The following is a 21,023-nucleotide window of genomic DNA, read 5'->3' as shown; positions in this document are numbered from 1 at the left end:
GAAATAACAAGATTTCAATGAAGTGGGACACAAATGAAAAGAGTTGGAAAATACCAATAGATCAATTCACAAAAGTAATTAGTACATGTAGAGGAAGTCTAGAGTTTTACTTTTCTAGCATATTTGACCATATAGTATTTAAACAAGCACAAGAAATGATTAAGAATCCAAACTTTCAAAATAAAAGAAAAGAATATGGATTAAATAATTCAATTAAGAAGAAGAGACTGACAGTATTAGAATCAGATGAAGAAGAAACAATAAGAAGTAGCCAAAGGATTAGATATGATGAAGATGATGATGAAGAAAACATCGATTTAGGAAGAAACGAACAAGCTTTAATTCTAAGCTGTCTTGGGAAAGATGACCATGATAATAGAAGACTTGAGGCAAAAATATTAAATATGATTAGAAATATGAAGACTCCTAAACATATTGATAAGATTGAATTTGTACTTTGGCCTAGACATTACAAAGACTGGGAATCTATTTCATTTCTAGTATTATCAAAAGATTTCATAATGAATGTTTACCATCCAAAACTACTTTTATCTATTGTAAGCAATGTAATGATTGTCTCAGAAGGAATGATTGATTATTTAACAAAGAAGAATACTTGGCCTGATAATTCATTTGAAACCAAATTCGAACTTGTCAAGGGACTTCCTTCTTTGGAATCTAGGCTCTACATTAGTGAAGGGATATTTTGTAAAACAAAACTATTTATTGTTGGACCACCAGGAAATAATCATTTCAAATTATGTACTCGTTTAGCTACTTTAGGAAATGCTTCGTTTGTACAAGATCCATTATTAGCGGACTATATAATAATTTGTGATGAATCAGACCCAAATGCTTTGAAAATTAAGAAATCAGTACCTAAAAAACAAGCAAGTAAAGTACAAAACACACATGGAGAGACTCATTCAATTCAGGTGACTCCAAAATGGGTATATGATGTAGTTTTAGATTTTACCATTATTAAGCCAACTTCCAAGCGGAATCATAAAGCCTGGATGATTGAGTAAATGGTGAATATATTAGGTGCAGATGATTAACTTTTTTCCATCTAGTTTATACTTTTGTCGAAAATAAAGCTGATAAATTTGACAATTTTTCTTTAACTCAAAAATTTGTTATAAGCATGACTCCCTTTCTAAGATTAGATGACATGTGGCGGGCAGAATTGGGCGCCCTGAGTTGAATTATGGGGGTTAAAATGTTTATGTGAGGCTAATAAATACAAGTAGGGAAATAATAAGAAAATTAAAATTTTGTGAATCCTGGGGGGGGAAAAAATTAAAGTTAAATAGGTTAAGGAGAGAATTTCTTGACAATATAGAGGAATCAAGGAGTTAGTTTGTAAGCTGGTGGTAGGTGAAAAGAAGATGTCAGGGTTTCAATCAAATATACGTAGTATGTTGGGTAATTTGCATGGATTTGGAGGTTTAATGGCACAAGATCCAGATGCTCCGATACCAGATACATCAGAACAAGTATATATATCATCATTGGCTTTATTAAAGATGTTGAAACATGGAAGAGCAGGTGTTCCAATGGAGGTAATGGGACTTTTGTTGGGAGAATTCATTGATGATTATTCAGTACGTGTAGTTGATGTATTTTCAATGCCTCAATCAGGAAATAGTGTCAGCGTAGAAGCAGTAGATCCAGTTTATCAGACAGATATGTTAGAAATGTTAAAAAGAGTTGGAAGATCAGAGTTAGTTGTAGGATGGTATCACTCACATCCAGGTTTTGGATGCTGGTTTTCAGGCACAGATGTAAGTACTCAGCAAAGTTTTGAGCAGTTAAATCCCAGAGCAGTGGGTATTGTTGTTGATCCTATTCAATCTGTGAAGGGGAAAGTTGTGATTGATTGCTTTAGATTAATTAGTCCTCACTCAGTAATTGCAGGTCAGGAGCCTAGACAGACAACTTCAAATATAGGGCATCTCCAAAAACCTTCAATAACAGCTCTAGTTCATGGCCTTAATAGAAATTACTACTCTATTGCTATCAGATACAGAAAGAACCTTCTGGAACAGAAAATGCTTTTGAACCTCCACAAGCCTACATGGAGTGAGCCATTAAGATGTGAAAAAGAGGAGAATTTTAACGAAAGGACCAATTCAATGATCAAGAGGATTTGTGAAACTAGCAAGCAATATCACGAATCTACCAAACTTGGATTATCAAAAACTTCGGAAGAATTCGAATTAGAAAATGTTGGTAAGATCGATGCTAAGAAAAGGTTGAATGCTGATGTTGAAACAGTCTTAACTGATAATATTCTCCAGATTCTTAAATCAAACATCGCTTCTTCCGCATTTTAGTCATATATTCAATCATAAAACAACACAGTTTATTGCATTATTAGCACTTTTTATACACTACATTAATTTCTTTACCCTTATTATTATTGTTTTTTTTTTTGCTGTTCTTGTTTTAAATAGTTTATCCACATTGCATTTATTTTTTTAATTGCATGCATGCAATTCAATGTGGACAATACAAATGTTTTATATACCGGTAATGCAAAATTTGCAAGTAAATTACGTGTGAAGCAGATGGATAGTGAAAATGGAAGCAAATATTAACTAATTATTTAAGATAATGTAATAATTAATTTTTTTTGAGAGAAAGAATTTTTTTTTTGAGTGGAGGAAATAGTGAAATAAAAGTACCAAAATTAAGGCTAAATAAAATTAGCAACGATAATATTGTCATTAATATTACGAACTTAATATTATAAGTGAAATTTGGAGTGGGAATATTTTAATGGGGAAAAAATCCAATAAATTGAGCAGAAATTTTCAAGGCTCGTAAAAAAGTGTTAACATTTTTTCGATAGTGAGCCCCCCACAGAAATCAATAAATAGGGGGAAAATAAAGAGTGTCTATTAGGCTTAAAAGATTTATGTATTTTTCTCACTGTTAAAATAAAAGTACAAATATAAAAGGAAAGTTGAAAGAATTGAAGAGTTTTTTAACTACCAACTGTTTGTATTCTTGTTTAACACGGCCTTAGAGGTGGCAAAGAGGCAGAGAAAATAAGATAGTATTCACACGGGAGAATTTTGTGAAGTGATTCAAGAAAAATAAAGGATATAAGGCTTTAAGATATTAATTTTTAGTTAATTGGTTTATATATTATATAATTTATGGAAACATATTATAATTTGAATACAGGGACTTCAAATACAATCTAGAGAAGATTTAAAGTGTTTATACAAAACATAATCTTTTTTTTCTGAATATAAAATAGAGATTTATGATCAATTTTTCTTTGAAATACAGATTTTAAACGTGATTCCATTGCATGAAAGGCCCGTGAGAAATGTCAACAAGAGGAGTTTTGCAAAAGTATAACATGAAGTCATTGAAAGAACAAAAGATTGACACAACATTATCGGGGAAACAAAAGACTGAATGTAAAGTAAAAAGCAGCAGCAAATTTACAGGCGAAGTATTGATAACAAGTAAGAATATATCTAGCCCAACACAGAGTCTGGAAAAGAGTGATTCACTACCTGTTTCATCAAGTGATAATTCTAGGATTGAAAGTAGTGTTCCAACTGCAGCAAATAGTCCAACTTCATATTCAAGTTCAATGGCTTCAATTCCAGATGAGCGAGGCGATATTTACGAAGCCTTGGATAGAGTTCCAGATGATGGAAAAATTCTGGACCATGATTTACATCTTTTAAATAAGGCTTTACATCCTGAACCATTTGGTGTTCTTGGGTACCAAAAGTTTGGTGATGATGGTCAATACGAATATTATGTCGTTAGAGCATGGGTCAGGAACGCTAGAAGAATTCAGATAAAAGCAATTGACTATTCATTTTCTTCTATTGGTACTAACAATACGCCTGTTGAAATGGAACAAAGATATATTGATGGTAATCCAAGTTGGATGTTTGAGAAAGCTTTTAAAACACTTAAGGAAAAGATACCTACTTGTAGAACTCACTTTTGTGGATATGACGAGAATTTGGAGAATTCTAATATTGAAAATAAGAGAATTGGAAACCAAAGCAATAAGGATGATTATTCAACCGATAAGTTTTCAGATGTTGGGTCTGAAGCTAATAATAAAGTAAACAAAAATACGATTGTTTCTAAGAAAAAAGAAATTACTGCCGATTGTAATTCGATTATGGAAAAAACATATTCTAATGTTATTGTAAATACTCTGAATAAATCGAAAACTAATTTGGTTTCGAACAAGGAATCGCATAAAGGAAATGAAATGCCTAAGCTTGAATTGAACCAATCAAACTTGATGTCTTCAAATATTCCGAGAAATAAAAATATTAGAAGTGAAGCATGCAGTTCAGATGAAGCTTGTAATTGTTATGTGCATGACAACATTAACTCTCAAGAGTGTGTGAGAAAATTATATTACGAATTGCTTGTTGAATACAATGGGGATGATTCTGGTAAAGTCTATGCTATTAGAGATACCTATTCGTTTGGATTACTACTATCAAATGGTGATATGGAGCTTTTCCAATCTGGTAGTTGTTGGCATGTCGACAATATTCTAGGTTCCCATATTATTGAATACAATGGAGTAAAAGGGGTAAGGTTCTCAGTTTGGGCCCCCCATGCCAAATATGTTCGTGTTGTTGGAGACTGGAATTCTTGGGATGGAAGAGTAAATCCCATGCGATTTCGTCATGGTGTTGGAATCTGGGAGTTGTTTATTCCGCATCTAGGCCCAGGGGAGAAGTATGGATATGAAATACACTCTCAGTCAAACGATGTGTTTGTTAAAATTGATCCATATTCACAAGAATATGAGGTTCCTCCACGATATGCTTCCATCATTAGTGCTTGTGACGATTCATACAAAGATGAGACTGACCGTTTTCGCTGGGAGGATCAAGAATGGATAAAGAGAAGAGAACAATTGGGTTCCAAAGGTGAGATGAGAAGGCAACCAATGTCAATTTACGAGGTTCATCTTCCAAGTTGGATGAGGAGAGAAAATGGAGACTACTTGGGATATAGAGAGATTGCAGAGAGACTTGTTGAACACGTTAAAAACCTTAACTTTACTCACGTTGAGTTCCTCCCTCTTGCTCAACATCCATTTGAAGGAAGCTGGGGATATCAAGTAACTGGACAATATGCTCCATATAGTCGTTTAGGTACTCCTGATGATTTTAAATACTTGGTTAACGAGCTTCACAAGGCCAAGATTGGAGTCTTTATTGACTTTGTTCCTGCTCATTTTTGCAAGGATGCTTGGGGATTGGTATATTATGATGGAACTCCGACTTACGAATATGGTGATCCAAGAGAAGGTGAACACAAGCAGTGGGGAACTGCTGTATTCAACTTTAGAAGAAATGAAGTTCGTTCATTTTTGCTTGGAGCTGCTTACCATTGGTTGCGTCGTTACCATATTGATGGGCTAAGAATTGATGCTGTTAGCTCAATGTTATACAGAAATTACTTAAGACCAAATGGTGAGTGGATCCCCAATGAGTTTGGAGGAGATGCAAATCTTGAAGCTGTTAGCCTCCTACAAGAGCTTAACTGGGTTATTCATAAAGAATTCCCCGGTGTTTTCACTATGGCTGAGGAAAGTACTGCTTGGCAGGGAGTTACACACAAGGACGGAGGGCTTGGGTTTGATGCTAAATGGGACTTGGGATGGATGAATGATACTCTAAGTTATTTGTACACTCCCCCTGATAATAAAAGCAGTAAGCATAATAAGCTTACATTTAGAGGGCTTTACATGTCTCATGAACATTGGGTTTTGCCATTAAGCCACGATGAAGTCGTTAATGGAAAGGGAAGTTTACTTGATAAGTGTGGATTCACTGGAGCGCCTTATATGGATAGAATTAGGACATTAAAAACGCTATTTGGATATCAGGTTGGAATGCCTGGCCGTCCTTTGCTTTTCCAAGGGGCTGAAATTGCTCAAGGTAGAGAGTGGAAAGAGAATAGATCCGTTGATTGGCATGAAGGAGAGGAGGACGTGAGAAAAAAAGTCTGTATTTTCCTAAGTGATTTATTAGCTGTTTACAAGAATAACGTCAGTCTCCATGCTGGAGATGATGAATCCTGGAATTTCCAATGGGTAGATTGTGAAAACTCTCAAGATTGTATTATTGCTTTTCTTAGAAAGTACAAAGAATGGTATAACGATGTAGTGGTCATTTGTAACTTTAGCTCAAGACGATACAATCATTATCCAATTGGAGTTCCTCATGGAAAGGAGTGGCTTGTCATGCTTAATTCGGATGATTGGAAGTATGGAGGAGCAATGTTTGGTCCTGGAAACAACTCCACTGTTCATGCTTCCCACGGAGGGAGAGTTGGCTGGGATTATTGTCTCTGGATTGACATACCCGAGTTCTCTTGTATGTATTTAAAGCCTTTATTTAATCCAAATGAAAATGATTCATAAAAGAGAAAACATTCAAAGAAAGGAGGGAGAGAGAGAGAGAGAGAAGAAAAAAGGTAAGCAAAGAGTACTCTAACTCCCAGATAAATTTCATATTTTTGGATGTCATATTAGAATCTAAATAATAAACTATTTGGAAATCCTTCTTTCATTTCCACATATTTCTCCCACCACCACCTTAAAAAAAAAAGAATAGAAAGAAAGATAAGACTCGAATTCAAGATATACTCAGTTTCAAGATCTATGCAATTTAAAAATACTACACTTGATCATATATAAAATATTACTTAAATTCCTGAAGAACCTAATAAAAAAAATTCTACTCTAACATTATATATATCCATATATTAAGTTCAACTGGTGAAATATAATCTTAAAAATAAATCCAGGGAAAATCACCAAGGGCTATAATACTACTCTGCCACTTAACAATGGTCTCTGGACAGAGTCTGTTTTTTTATACTACTTAAAAACTGTGAAAGCCTTCCAACTGAATCTTTCTTGCTTCCATTCAGAAATAATTTACTTTTTTGTATATTTGAAGGGGAGTTATAAAGGATATCAAAAGATCCGGTACCAATTTTTATAGGCTTACCCATTATAACACATTCACTAACACCAAATACTGGATCAACTCTATTCTGAAAAGCTGCTTCAAATAAATGCTCATTTGTCTCCTCAAATGATGCCAACATAAGTGTTGAAGTACGCATCTTTTGAATACCAAATCTAGAAATACCCAAGACGTCTCCTCTAAAAGTCATGATGTCAGCTAGTAACTGTATATGCCTTAGATCAATATCCATACTATAAGCATCCATACATTTCTGTACTTCTTGAATAATTACTTTTCTTGCTGCTTCAATTCCAAGTACTTCTCTTACCTCCATTACATGATTTGATACTGTTGTTGTACCAATTATACCATTGATACCCATTAATTTTAAAAGTCCATATCCTTCTACTGCAAGACTATAACACTTTCTCTTCTCTCCAGTGATTGGATCTTCCTTATCATCCTGTCTAATTACACTTCTTTTTATCCCAGGTATACCACTAACTACAACATTTTGTAAACCTTTTTTGAGTAATTGTGTCTGGAAATAAACATTCATTGTATTTCCCATACCGGTATTTGATGCATTAACGGTACCGGTACCGTTAATATTATTAGATGAAGATCCAATTTGTGAAATTCCACCGCCAATAAGAATTGAAAGTTTCCAAAGATCAAGAACTTGAATATCTTCTAATTTAAGTTTGATCTTTGAGATAGGTCCGTGACTAACGATAGAATCTCTTACAGTGTATGCGTTAATATCAAGATAATGGCCTTTAATGGTTTCTTCATTAAGATTTATGTTAATAAAGACTCCATTTGGTGAATAAAGCTCTTCAATATCAGAAACTACTTCGTTTAGGAGTGTTTTTACAATAGATCCTTTAACTATTTGGGCATAATTAAAGTCTGAATCATTTTCAAGCTTAGCTTCAATAATAGGGGTAAGAATCTTCGTAGCAGCATTAATGATTTCTTTAATTCTTGGTACTCCCAAAGTAACATTCATGCTAGCAACTCCTGCAAAGTGGAAAGTTTTTAAAGTCATTTGAGTTCCTGGCTCTCCAATAGATTGAGCAGCAATTGCTCCAACAGCTTCACCTGGTTCTGTGATTGCTTTCATGTACTTGCTCCAACTCGCTTTAATGAATTCATACAATTGTCTAATAGTAATAGCATATTCAGGATTATATCTTATAGACTTGAATTTTGAAGAGCAAGTAGATGAGGAGATTCCAAATTCTCCTTCATCATCAATAATTCTCCTCTTTGAAGAGTTTACAGCATTAGTGAAAGAGCCTATTTCTATACTTCTCTTCCTTCCTCCAAGGCTCTCTTCTTCCTGTTCTTTTTCTCCTAATTCTGTCTCTATGTTATCACTATCAGGAATAATTACAGAATAGAATCTTCGGATATACCTGGAGAATTCACTAAGTTCCTTAGATCTTCCTAAAGATGCAATTCTGTAAACATTTGGATCATGTCGAAGGATTTTCATAAACCACTCGGAGTCTAATCTGGAATCATTATAGAAATCTTCAATAATTTGCATGTAATCTTCTAATTTGAGTCCCTCCTTTTCTCCTTGAGCTTTTCTATACTTTGAAATCCTCTCAATATGGGAAATCAAAAACTTCCTCATATTATTTGAGAATATATTCAATTTATGAGTCTTTTCTTGGTGAGTTGGTGACTCTAAAATTGAAATCTTTTGATGGACTAAAAGAGAGCTTGGAACAAGCTCTCTTGTCATCCTAATCAAGAATTCCATCCATTTCAACATCTCAAAAGGAATTAGAGGTACATTTGTATCCATAATTGGCAAGTAATTGTAGATCAAATAGTGAGCTAATACACTATTTCTCATACAAATACATGTCTCGTTATTCCTACACCACTTTAATCCATTCTTTGTATACCAAATCTTCAAAGTCGTCAATTTATCCATTACTGATTTCGGAATCTCCTTGGACTCATTTTCAAAGTACTTTGGATCAAATATGATCTGGCTAATATTTTGACTACAATAATAAGAAAACTGAAAATCTTCTAGTTTCTGCTCCTCCAATTGTTCTACCTTAACACCAATATTCTCCTCTTGTTTTATCATTTGCTCCTCTTTCCCCAAATTCTCCTCTTTATCCTCCTCTTCTTCCTTTATATCTACCATTCTTTTAAGCTTTGATCTAATTACACCTTCTCCCATCTTTTTCTTTGCTCTTCTTCTCTCCTCCTCTCCCTTCTCTTTTTTAATCCTTCTTTCCTCTTCCTCATATTTTTTTTCTATCTGAACCAATAAATTATCTATTTCATCAAATATTAGCTCTTTTTTAAAATCACCAGTATCGACGGTATTTATAGTGCATGCATGTGCATCATTTGTTCCCGCCGGCGCCAAAGGATTATTTAAAAGTTCACATGAACCATTAGATAGATAGTTTTCAAAAAGCAAAATAAGGTGGTTAACAACTTCATTTGAGGGTGGGAGAAGTTTAAATCTGTGAATATTTTGGTCGTTTTTTGTTTCTTCCATAATGAAGTTTGAATCACAAGTATTTGTTGATTTTCTTTTGGATCTTTTGGAATTTGATTGTTTGGGGTTTTCTGAAATATTTAAATCATTCTTCAAGGGTTGATTTTCTAAAAAGTTGAGATAATTGTTAAATAGGAAGTAAAAGTTGGAATGGACTTTAGTTTGTGAGTAAATATGTTTGAAAAGCTTTCCAAAGTTAACAAGTTCTAACTTTTCTTCCATAAGCATTGGATTAAGTCCATCATCTCCATATATGAATTGAATAATCTGTCCATCACTTGTTCTTACTGTTTGATCATATTTGATACAAAGATCTTCTAATGCTTTCACAAGTCTTCTTTGCATATATCCTGTTTCAGCTGTCTTAACAGCTGTATCAACTAGTCCCTCTCTCCCTGACATTGTATGGAAAAAAAATTCATCAGGTTGTAATCCTGAAAAAAAACTATTACCTACAAATCCTCTACTTCTTCCATCAACACAATTCATCTTGAAATGAGGAAGAGTTCTATTGGTAAAGCCATTTTGAATTCTTTGTCCAGCAACATTTTGTTGCCCTACACAGGCAACCATTTGAGCTATATTAATTAGTTGACCTTTTGCTCCTGATAGATACATAAGAAGAGGTTTGTTAGAAGGAGGGAGACTAATATGAGAAGCTTTACCTGCTTCATTTCTAATATCGTCTAGAATCTTTTTTACTTTAAGTTCTAAAGTATCTTCAAGAGAAAGACCAGGATGAGGAGTTAGTTTCCCCTTTTCGTATGAATTAATCTCATCTTGAACTCTTTGATACCCATCTTCTAATAGATTCTTCTTTGCTACAAGAAGTTCAGCATTTGGAGTAACATCATCGATTCCAATTGTCATTCCTTTATTAGCTAAATACCGTGAGACAAATCTAGAAATACGTCCCATACATTCTGAGCTCTTTTTTGCATTGTTTTCAAGTAATATATAGAAAAAGAGTCCTTCCTTAGATCCTCCTCCAAGTACTTTCTTTCCTATTGCTCCTGCTAAAAGTTCAGAATGTCTCACCACTACATAACCTTCATTAGGACAAAGATCTTTGAGATCTGATTTTGAGTCATAGTCTCTTTCTTTTAATTCAAATGAAACGTCTATTCTCTCATTTTCATTTGAGTTTGGTCTTAATATCATATTAAATACCTGTTTTCCTGTCCAAAGCTCTACAGGCTTTAGAATTGTTGGAGGAGGTAACTCCATTGGTATTTGTCCATTTGAAAAGTGACAACAGTATTGAGAAAACTGATCTCTTGTTAAGAATATATCTCTTCCTGTTAGTACATACATTCCTAAAAGAAAATCTTGAGTTGCTGCTATCAAAGGTTCTCCGTTTCTTGGAGTTACTAAGTTATTCATAAGTCCCATCAAATGTTTGGATTCTGATCTTGCTAGTTCATTCTGAGGAAGATGAAGATTCATTTCATCTCCATCGAAATCTGCATTATAAGGAGCACAAGCACATTCATTGAATCTAAAAGTTCTCCATGGCATAACTACAACTTTGTGAGACATAATACTAAGTCTATGTAAACTTGGTTGTCTATTGAATAAGACGATATCTCCAGTTTTCATATGTCTTTCTACAATATCTCCAATCTCAAGACGCTCTGATACAACTCTTCTATTAGCATATCTAAGACTAGATTTGCTTCCATTACTCTTATAAACATAGCATGCTCCTGGCCAAATATCATGTCCATTTAGAACAGCTTCTCTTAAAGAGTCAATATTAATAGCATTAACTCTTTCGGGATAAGTCAATTTCTTTGCAATGATCATAGGTACTACAACTTCATCAACTTCAATATTAGGGTCAGGAGAAATAACAGTCCTTCCACTAAAATCAACTCTTTTACCACTCAAATTTCCTCTGAAACGTCCTTCTTTACCTTTAAGCCTCTGACATACTCCTCTTCCAGCTTTTGGGATATTCTTACTAGCTAAGAGTTGATTAACTCCTGGAGCATCAGCATTAATTAGTCTGGTGCATTGAAGCTGAAGAAATTCCCAATTCCCAAGTAACTGAAAAGTTTGAAATCCTGATTTCATTTGAGACTTGATAATATTATTCAAATCAGTAATTTCAGACAGAATTACTGTTAAGTCGTCCTCATTACTCCCAGATTCTCCCATAGTAACTGATGGTCTAATACAATTAGGTGGGACAGGAAGGCGTGAAATGAGTAGATTTCCAGGTTTAAAAGTTTCAAGAATATCCAAATCTTGATATGGAACTCTTTCTAAAAGTGTTTGAACAAAAATTGGAGTTAAATCCTCAACATATTCTTTACCATCAACTTTAATAGTATGAGTTAACTTCATAAACTGGTCTAAAGTTGGTCTAATTGTTCTCCTTAGTTGACCTTGCTGAGACATACATCTTGGACATGTTTTGACTTTCTTACATCTCTCAACAAGCTTTCTAAATTGTAATCTATAAGAATGAGCAATAGAATATGACTGTTTTAGCTTGGCAAGATGTTGACGTTTCTCCTCTCCTTTAAGGAGAAAAGCTCCACAACTCTTACAGATACAACACAAAACTCCATATAAATGCTTAAAATAACCAACATGAAAGACAGGTTGTTGTAGATCAATATAACCCCAATGGCCTCCACAAGTCTTTAAAGTTCCTCCACAACTGGAACACTGAGCATCAGCCCTATGAGCTCCTAATCTTGAATCTAAAACCCCCCCTTGAAGTGGTATATTTGTCATTGGTCTATAAATCTCTCTATGCAAAACTTCCATATGAGCAGATCTAGCAATTTCATCCTTTCCCATTGCAGAGAACTCAACTGCTTCAATATTTCGCCTTTTAAAGACATTGACTACATTTTCCTTACTAAGATTCACATTTTCTGGAATCAAAAGCTCCTTATCTCCAACTTTAATCCTTGTTCTGATCGTCGACATGTTAAATTTTGACTTTCTCACCTATATTTCCTCAAAATAGCAATTAAATCAGTTGTATTTCTTCCTCCTTTGAAACTTTTTAATGTTTAAATTACACAATGTCTACTATTACCATTAATAACTCCAGTTTTACCTCCTCTTTTCATTTCATTGCTCAATTCTGCTCTTGACCAACACAATACTGAGTCTTAATTATTCTATCTAAACCCTTTCTCTATTTCTGCTTCTTTTCCTCCGTTTTCTTCCCCTTTTTTCATTCAAAATAAACTAAATTTTTCCGAATGGTAGTCTTTTTAGTCATCTTAAATTAATTCAGAAATTCCGAAAAGCCCGCCTAAATTTTATGTCAATAATAACCAAAAATAGGCAACCGGTATATGAGAAAAAAAGAATAAAGTAAAAAAAAAGTTGGGGGGAAGTAAGGATTAGAATGATTTAGGATATTGAAGAATGAATAAGTCAAAAATATTGGGCAGAATATAGGTTTTCTGAATAATAAGAGAGATTGATTAAGAATTGTAAAAGAAATTATAAAGTTTAATATTACTTGAAAATATGAAAAAAAATGAGAATTTGCATGCAGAGCCCGCCAAAACATAAATATATTTTAAGGAAGAATTGAATTAAGATGATTGAGAGTTTTCAGAGTGATTGGAATCAGATTCAGATGAATGATATGAATCAGATTCTGAGATGAGTTCTTGTGGTATAGATGCAATATTGAATGTTCCTTTAGTGGGGAGACCACATTGAAAGCATTTTGAGGTATTAGTATAATGACTAAAGGCACATTTTTCGCAGAAATAGTGATTACAGAGGGTAACAACAGGATTTGAGTCAGATTTCCACTTTTTATTACAAATAGAGCATTTCTTTGGAAGTTTGTTATTGCTAGTTGAATTAGATGATAGGTTTCCATCTCCAATACTAGATTGTCTTTAGAGATAGATTCAATCTTAGGTCTCTTTTTGTCTGGTCTATTTGCCATTCTTTATCAAGTTTCCANCTACTTTTAAGTCGCTCCTATCATGAAGGAATTTGCATGTATCTCCAAAACCACAGTATCCAGTTTCTTTAAAATCTTTACAAATATCATGCTGGTAATCAATCATCAAAGTAAGTTTAATATTTGGATTTCTGGATTCTAAAGTATCATATTTCTTCTCTGAATAGATACTCTTAGAAGTTTCTTTCTTAGGAGGATTTGGGTCATGTAGGTCTAAGTCATAGTTATTTACGATATTATCATGACTAAACTTTCGATTATTTTTATGGGAAAAGATAGTAACAAGTTCATCAAGTTTTTCATCTTTTTCAAAATCTGGGTCTTTTACAAGATCTGAATCCTTTTTTAGTAAGTTTCTTTTCTTAATTTCATCAATATCTGTATTTAAGGACCTTTGAAAAGTTCTTTCCTCAAGTGTTTTTGGTTGGTTTTCCTCGAAATTATCATTTTGAATCTTTCTAATCTGTTCTTTGCTAACATTTCTCTTCTTAAACATTATTCTTATCAGAGAAAATGAGAAAGAATTTAAATACTTTAATTCTTTTCGAGATCAAAGCAAAAATGGGTTTGGCGCCAAAATCATGTATATGAAAAAAATACCAAGTAAATAGTCTAAAAGTTGATTTGGAAATAGGAGATGACTGAGACTCAGAAAACTCTGCATTTGCTTGAGGGTAAGTTAATTTGTGAGTGTTGAGAGTTGGTTAGTATTGGTGGAATGTTTTATCAATATAATTAGTAACATCTTCATTTTCTATGAAATTTACTTTATGCAATATGGAATAAGAGGAAGAAATAAGGGAATATTCAGGCTTTTCTTTTCTTAGTTTTTTATTTCTTCAGTTTCATATTATTCTCTAGTTTCTCAATCTCTCTCATTACTCACTTTCTCTCTAACTCAATTTCTGACCTTGCGATTTTTAGAAGCAGAGTATGTGGTAAGAAGTCTATTGGAATTTGAAAAAGATGATTTGGAGAAAGGATTACAGGATTATGTGGCATTGAAATCAAAAATGGAAGTTTTGATTCGTAAGACTAGTAAATATAAGAAGTTTCTTGCAATCAAAGACCCTTCTAAACAGATTTATGGTCCAAAGATGCTTGAAAAGATGAGAAATATGTGTTCAAGGTTTGAGGATATAGATGAGATATTTGAGGAACAATTAAATCCAATTTACGAAAGTGTAGAGGCTGAGTATAATAGGAAGTTGTTGGAAATGGATCAGGAAGAAAGGAGGAGAAAAGAAGAAGAGTTTAAGAGAAAAGTTCAGCAAGGCATTCAAGAGACTTATCTTGAAGAAAAAAGGCGATTAGAGAAGCTAAAGGAGAAACAAGAGGAAGAGAAACGAAGGAAAGAAGCTTTGGAACGTTTAAATCAAGAGGAGAAAGAAAGATTGGAAAAAATGAACAGAAATATAGAGATAATGAGTAATTTTATTAAAGAATTGGAGACTGGAGAAGTTTTGAATGAGTTTAGAGATACTCAAGTTTATTTAAAATTGGAAATTTACGAATTTAAGATAATAGGGATTGGAATATTGTTATTATTGAGACAAAAATTAGATTTAAAGGAGTTTTATACTTGTATTGGATTAGTTTCAGATCTTCTTGTATCTATATTAAAGTAAGTTGATTCAAATATAGTTTAAATCAAAACTAATAATATTTTTCATTTGAATTTTAAATAGAGATCCATCTGATATTAAGTATCGTTTGTTAAGGATGAATAATGAGAACTTTTTTAAATCTTTTGGAGACAAGAAAGGATCATTTGCAATATTCTATGGAATTGGATTTAGAATAATTCAATCAGAAGAAAGAAAAGAATACTTTGAGATTTTATCTTCAGATAAGGATCTTGGAATAAATGTGAGCCGTCTAAATTCAAATGATGAGTATTTAATACTTAGAGAACCTGATCCAATTGATCAATTTGAGATTTGGGTAACTTGGATGGAAAAATTGAGTTTAATTAACGACATATTGGTAAGTTTTATGAATATTGAAATTGGGATAGAATATCCAAATTTCAAAGAAAAATAAGTTATATTAAAGTTGGATAAACAAAACTTACTCTATTATAATAACTTATAGAAAGAAATACTAACACTTAGATATGATAGAGACCTTAAAAAAGATGATATAGAGAAACTATTAGTAAACATTATATTAAGTATAATCCAAGATAAACATTAGAGTATAGTAGAATGATAATAGTTTATAGAGTAGTACTATTATTTTGAGATTAAATATAGTAAAATAACAATATGATTAGCTCAATTCAACCTAATGATACAAGTATTTACCATTTGAAATAGATTGATTATTATAATTTTGAAGTAATAATTGATTTTCATTCTGGTTATTCTGGTAATAGTGGTTGTAATCTTCTCTATAATATTCATGAATATCTTTGAAATGTTGTTTATGACCACCAACAATAATATTTAAGAGCAAAACTGATGTTAGAGAAATAATCAAACACATAACTAACAAAGTTGGACCAAACTTATCATTATAAGAAATTGGCTCTTTAGTTTCCAAAGCTCTATTTCTTTTTAAGTAAATATAATAAGAATAGGCAATAAAGAAAATAGCAACAGGAGCCATAATTAAACCACATATACGGCCAACTTGTGTTCCAAAACTAAGTAAAGAAACAGAAATAGTAGCCAATAAAACTGACATATTCATCCACTGAAGTAATGTTCTCTCATTAGCAAAAAATGTCTTCGGTTCAACTCTAACAGCAGAAGATACACACTTTTTTTGAATATTATTAATACCATGATTTGCTGATCCTTCTCTACACATGCAAAAAATTGACCTGAACATGCGCGCCAGTGCATGTGGAAAAGTCTGCTCATGCGCATGTACAATACCGGAATCCACGTCATTGCCAAGAAGTGGCACATGCAGTGTGTGCGGCTGGGATTGTGTGAGTTCGCGTTTAATTTCATTTTTTTTAATTGGTCGATTTTTAAGTTGATGAATATTTGAAAGAGTATGGGTACTATTTAAAGAAGAAAGGGAATTAGTTTGAATTTCATTAGTAAGAATGCTGGCTTCTCTTTGAGCAGTGACTTCTTGATCGTGAAGAATTCTTGCATTTTTTCCAGTATGAAGAACATCAATTTTTGGTAAAGAATTATTGAAAGAAGATTTTTCGTGTTCAAGAGATTGAAGTTGTTTGACTCCAATCAATTCCTTGTTTAAAGAAGCAGATCTGTTTAGACTTCGTACAGTTTGGGGTTCAGAGTTAGAATCTTTGATATTATTTGTAATTTCTTGTTGGCTTTCAGATTCTATAGCCATAAAATTGAACCAATGTGGAACTTGAAGTAAATTATTACTGAATAAAAGAGCAGTACAAGTTTCAAGATTTGAAAATCCGTTAACTTCTGAAACAGAAGCAAGACCAAGAATATCTTTAAGTATTTCTCTGGGGTTAGAATTAGTGCTGGATAAATTTCCAGAATCTTGGGAGAGACTTACACTTAAGATTCCATGAGAAACAATTTTCATATTTTCTGATACTAATGCTTCAGTTTGGGGGCAAACAATGTAAGTATTATATAATATTGAAGGCCTCATATTGAAGATGGAGTTTGTTCCTAGTTCAGTATTTACAATTTCACAATTGCTTCTATTTGTTTCAGAACTCATTTTCCTTTCACTTTGAGCAGGTAAATTATTCAATGACGAATTGTTTCTTTGGGAATGTTCATCTATTAATAATTCCGAGTCAATTTCAGGCATAATCTTCAAGTTATTATCAATATGGACACATATATTTCTTTTTGGATTTGCAAAAGTTGTTCTATGGAACCAAAGATGTGAAAATGGTCCTAGTTTTCTAAATTGGATAAAATCTATAAAGCAATTAAGCAACATTATTTGGTCTTGTGAAAGATTTCTTCTGGTTTCATTTAAATATGTATTCAAATCAAAGTTAAAAGATAGTGATGGATTCTTACTTTCACGTCTGAAATCCCCGTAAGTCTTAAGGATATGAAAAACATCTTTTTGTTGGATCAATAAAGTTTTACTACTTACTAAGGCCTTTGATCCTTCAAAAGAAAACGTTCTTTTTCCTCCTCCTTGACTCATTTGACTAGTATTTGTTGCTTGACTAACAAAGTTATTATTATTCTTTGGTTCATGCCACTCAGTATTTGAACAACTTGGTTCCATTGGATGTATCCAATCCAAATTAAGCCATTGGTCTGGACTTCCTTCATTTTCTCCATACCATCTTAATCTAAATGTATAATCCAAGTATTTTTTTGGAACAATCTTCTCATCTGAGTATGCTTGAATCCTTCCAGATGAATTTTCCTCTACTTGATTCACTTGAGAGTTACAAGAGAATCTGGACCTTATTTCACGAATTCTATGGTATTCACTGAATTCTCTATTATCAAAGTACAAATAAGATACTGTTGAGGTTTGCAATGTTAAAGAAGATACATTTTCTGTTGAAGCTGTCTTTTGAGAATTTGTATTATTATTTATTGGAGAAGATAAACAAGGTTTGTTACTCATTCCATCCTCTACATTCAATAGACCTATTGAAACTAGAGGAACTATTTTTGCTAATAGTACTTTAACCTTCATTACATCTTCAGCTAAAATAAGATGTTTTGAATGAAGTTCAAAAGGCGGATGTGTTGATATATCACTTTCTGATGTTTTATCACAGTTTAAAGATTCTTCTTTCATCAGAAAAGCACTTTTTAGCATTTCAATCTTTGAATAGCAGTTTGAAAGACTTTCAAGAAGTAAGTCCAGATTTATATTCATAAATGATTCTCTTGCAAGTCTTGCGAGATACCAAGAAGAAGAAGTTGACTTATTCATCTTATCGTATTTTTTGGTAATTTTTCTAAAACCCGTATAATTCAGTTGTTGGTAACTTTCTAAAAATATTATTTCACCACTTCTACGTTCAAGTTGTTCAATTAAAGGCGAAATTAAGTCATCCAAGAGTTCTTTACTCATGCCAGATTGAAAAAATGAGCTATCGGAGTCATTTTGGTTATTATTATTAACATTACTGGAGTTATTTATTATACCTAAATCTCTGCTAATTTGATCTATATATCCTTGAATTTGTTCAAGAGAATCTTTTATGTCAGTATACATAATACTACTAAATGAGTTAATCTTATCTAATTCATGGTTTAATAGATCCATAAATCTACTTTCTGCTGGCCTATATATGGATCCTGCTAAAGCTTTAATATTTCCAAAGTTATTTGTTACCTCATTAATAGTATAACTTGAAGTATCTGATCCAGTTATAAGCTTTATTGCTTTTTTAAGATCCTTATAAGATAAGTAATGTTGGATATACTGTTGATTTACATAATGCTGAAGTTTTTTACTGAATTTCATAACTATTAAAACAATCAACCAAGTCAATATTAAAGCCAAAGTACCATTTAAATAATTTCTTATTATAAATGGTTTATTGCTAGCAACAATTATATTTTTATCACTATTGATATTTTTGTTGCTGATTTAATTCTATTATTAATGAATATTTCAATTAAATAATAACAAGTATTAAATATGTTTGAGAAATTCATCAACTAGTCAGAATCACCCCCATATGCAGAAAGATCCCATATCGACGAGCGAACTTAAAAGCTGGGCAAGATAATCCCCTCTCCCTCTTTTTCCCACCCCCCAACTTTCTCCAAATAGAACTGATCCCTATTTAACCCCTCCAGAAAATCTTGCATCCCTCGACAAGAAAAAAAAGCAAATGGAAAAAAACATGCAAATGGAAAAAAAAATAAGATTCAAGCAAAATTGCTGCTATAATTGAAAGATTAAAGGTAACCTAAGCTAAGGGAATTTCAATTATTCGTCCTCCTCAATTGCGAGTCTGGCATTCTTGTTCAAAACCTTTAAGTTCAATTGCTCAGCTCTCTCCAAAATCTCTCTTCTTTTACGACTGCTTACTCCAGATGCAATCTCAACACAGAAAGTCTTGTTATGCATTAAAAGCATATGAACTTCCTGGGGATTTGATACAGTAAATTTATACAAACCATTTGGAAGCATCTTACGTGTCTTGGCATCACTACCATAACCAATCTTTGGCATTAAATAATTACCCTTGAATTTTCTACGTACACGACAATCAATACCTTTTGGTTTTCTCCAGTTTGGCTTGACTCTTAAGAAGCGATCAGATTGGAATCTGGTGAACTTTTTTGTTCTCTTCTTAATGATTGCCTTTTTTGGCTTATTCTTAAAGCTTACGATGGACATCCTCTTAATTTAAAAAGAAATTAGACCTGTGGAATCTTCTATAACAGAAATAGCAAGTTAGTATTTTTTTTTTTTCTGAGTGGAAAAAAAAAATCAATTAACTTGTTTCTAAATTAATCCAAACTTTCTCCTTCAGAGTTTCTGTTTTTCTTATTTATATTTAATAGAAAACAGAAAATAATTAACCGGTCTTTTTTTCAACCTTATATAATACTTTACTTTTATTAAGTTAATATAACAATTAATTAATATTTAATTTGAGACAAAACATTTAGTAGACTATTTATTTCAATGAGACAGTATTAATAAATTATTTTTTTTAATTAAAAAAAATTAATTATTTGTTTATATATTAAAACTTTTCTCTATTTAATTCTTTTCATTAAATTGTCTCTATTATTACTATTAATACCGGTTCGGTACCCCAATTATGGCGCCAGAATGTTCCCGCCACACAATATGCTACATTATTTAAGAAGAAAATAGTGGAAAAAAAGGAGAAAAAAGAAAAAAAAAAAGGAAATGGAAAGAGAATAACAGAGAAAAATTCAGAAATAATTATGTTTATATTAGGAGAAGATTAATTTGATTTCTAGAATGGAAATAGTTTGTTGTTTGTGCTTTGTATCGAATATAGGAGGGGAGAGGTGCATTGCATGCATTTTGAGATCTTGAAAAATAATTTATTTGAACAAATTATTTTTCATTATTATTATTTTTTTTCTTTCTCTTTTATTGTAGAATTTGAAAAAAAGAGTAATTATTAAGTTCATATATCTTTTAAAATATAGTATTTTTGGGATTATCTGTACTATTCTTTTAAAATAAGGAAAGAATATATTGTAGCAGGAGTAATCCTGGAATGGTTTGTATTATTTCTATTGAGATGTTTGGGATTAAGTTTGGAGGAAATAAGAGTAATGGAAGATTGGCTTCCTGAGTGGGTAAAAATAGGAAACTATGAATTGAGAGAAATATATATACCAAAGAGTGAAAAAGAGTTGGGAATATGTCAATATAATATATTAACTTCCGGTAATAAGTTGAAAAAAGATCACGAATGGTTTTTAGAGAATCGAATTGAGTATTCAAGAAAGAATGGGTATTGTTATTTTCATTTGGATTTAAGTTTTGGAGAGGTTAGAAATCCTCATTATTGGAGATATATTGGAATAATTAAGTTATATAAAAAAGTTCAAGGCTTACTTTCTGATGATAAAGAGCATAATTATTTGGTACTATATATGGATTCCGATACCATGTTTTCAAG

At 32.3% G+C, this 21,023-nt stretch overlaps 8 protein-coding genes across 8 annotated transcripts; 4 read left to right on the top strand and 4 right to left on the bottom strand.

Annotated features, from left to right (window-relative positions):
- The first annotated feature begins 17 nt into the window (after positions 1 to 17).
- Positions 18 to 1,028, top strand: Chro.60379 (hypothetical protein). The annotated part of the gene is made up of 1 exon (XM_662171.1): positions 18 to 1,028. The coding sequence occupies one exon, from the start codon at positions 18 to 20 to the stop codon at positions 1,026 to 1,028; it is 1,011 nt and encodes a 336-aa protein (XP_667263.1).
- Positions 1,029 to 1,388: 360 nt separating this feature from the next.
- On the top strand, positions 1,389 to 2,336 carry Chro.60380 (Mov34/MPN/PAD-1 family proteasome regulatory subunit). The annotated part of the gene is made up of 1 exon (XM_662170.1): positions 1,389 to 2,336. The coding sequence occupies one exon, from the start codon at positions 1,389 to 1,391 to the stop codon at positions 2,334 to 2,336; it is 948 nt and encodes a 315-aa protein (XP_667262.1).
- A 1,004-nt stretch (positions 2,337 to 3,340) lies between these two features.
- On the top strand, positions 3,341 to 6,433 carry Chro.60381 (1,4-alpha-glucan branching enzyme). Its single annotated transcript, XM_662169.1, has 1 exon — positions 3,341 to 6,433. The coding sequence occupies one exon, from the start codon at positions 3,341 to 3,343 to the stop codon at positions 6,431 to 6,433; it is 3,093 nt and encodes a 1,030-aa protein (XP_667261.1).
- Positions 6,434 to 6,855: 422 nt separating this feature from the next.
- Chro.60382 (DNA-directed RNA polymerase II/III subunit) lies at positions 6,856 to 12,465 on the bottom strand. The annotated part of the gene is made up of 1 exon (XM_662168.1): positions 6,856 to 12,465. One exon carries the CDS (start codon positions 12,463 to 12,465, stop codon positions 6,856 to 6,858), a length of 5,610 nt encoding a protein of 1,869 aa, XP_667260.1.
- Positions 12,466 to 13,442: 977 nt separating this feature from the next.
- On the bottom strand, positions 13,443 to 13,967 carry Chro.60383 (zf-C3HC4/zf-CCCH zinc finger protein). The annotated part of the gene is made up of 1 exon (XM_662167.1): positions 13,443 to 13,967. One exon carries the CDS (start codon positions 13,965 to 13,967, stop codon positions 13,443 to 13,445), a length of 525 nt encoding a protein of 174 aa, XP_667259.1.
- A 517-nt stretch (positions 13,968 to 14,484) lies between these two features.
- Positions 14,485 to 15,099, top strand: Chro.60384 (hypothetical protein). Its single annotated transcript, XM_662166.1, has 1 exon — positions 14,485 to 15,099. The coding sequence occupies one exon, from the start codon at positions 14,485 to 14,487 to the stop codon at positions 15,097 to 15,099; it is 615 nt and encodes a 204-aa protein (XP_667258.1).
- Positions 15,100 to 15,757: 658 nt separating this feature from the next.
- Chro.60386 (G-protein associated signal transduction protein) lies at positions 15,758 to 18,868 on the bottom strand. The annotated part of the gene is made up of 1 exon (XM_662165.1): positions 15,758 to 18,868. The coding sequence occupies one exon, from the start codon at positions 18,866 to 18,868 to the stop codon at positions 15,758 to 15,760; it is 3,111 nt and encodes a 1,036-aa protein (XP_667257.1).
- A 471-nt stretch (positions 18,869 to 19,339) lies between these two features.
- Positions 19,340 to 19,753, bottom strand: Chro.60387 (ribosomal protein L32). The annotated part of the gene is made up of 1 exon (XM_662164.1): positions 19,340 to 19,753. One exon carries the CDS (start codon positions 19,751 to 19,753, stop codon positions 19,340 to 19,342), a length of 414 nt encoding a protein of 137 aa, XP_667256.1.
- Positions 19,754 to 21,023: the final 1,270 nt, after the last annotated feature.

Source organism: Cryptosporidium hominis (genome assembly GCF_000006425.1).
Source record: "Cryptosporidium hominis TU502 chromosome 6 CHRO016123, whole genome shotgun sequence".
NCBI lineage: Eukaryota > Apicomplexa > Conoidasida > Eucoccidiorida > Cryptosporidiidae > Cryptosporidium > Cryptosporidium hominis.
The sequence above is the reverse complement of the archived record's forward strand: the minus strand, read 5'-3'. Positions and strand labels throughout refer to the sequence as shown.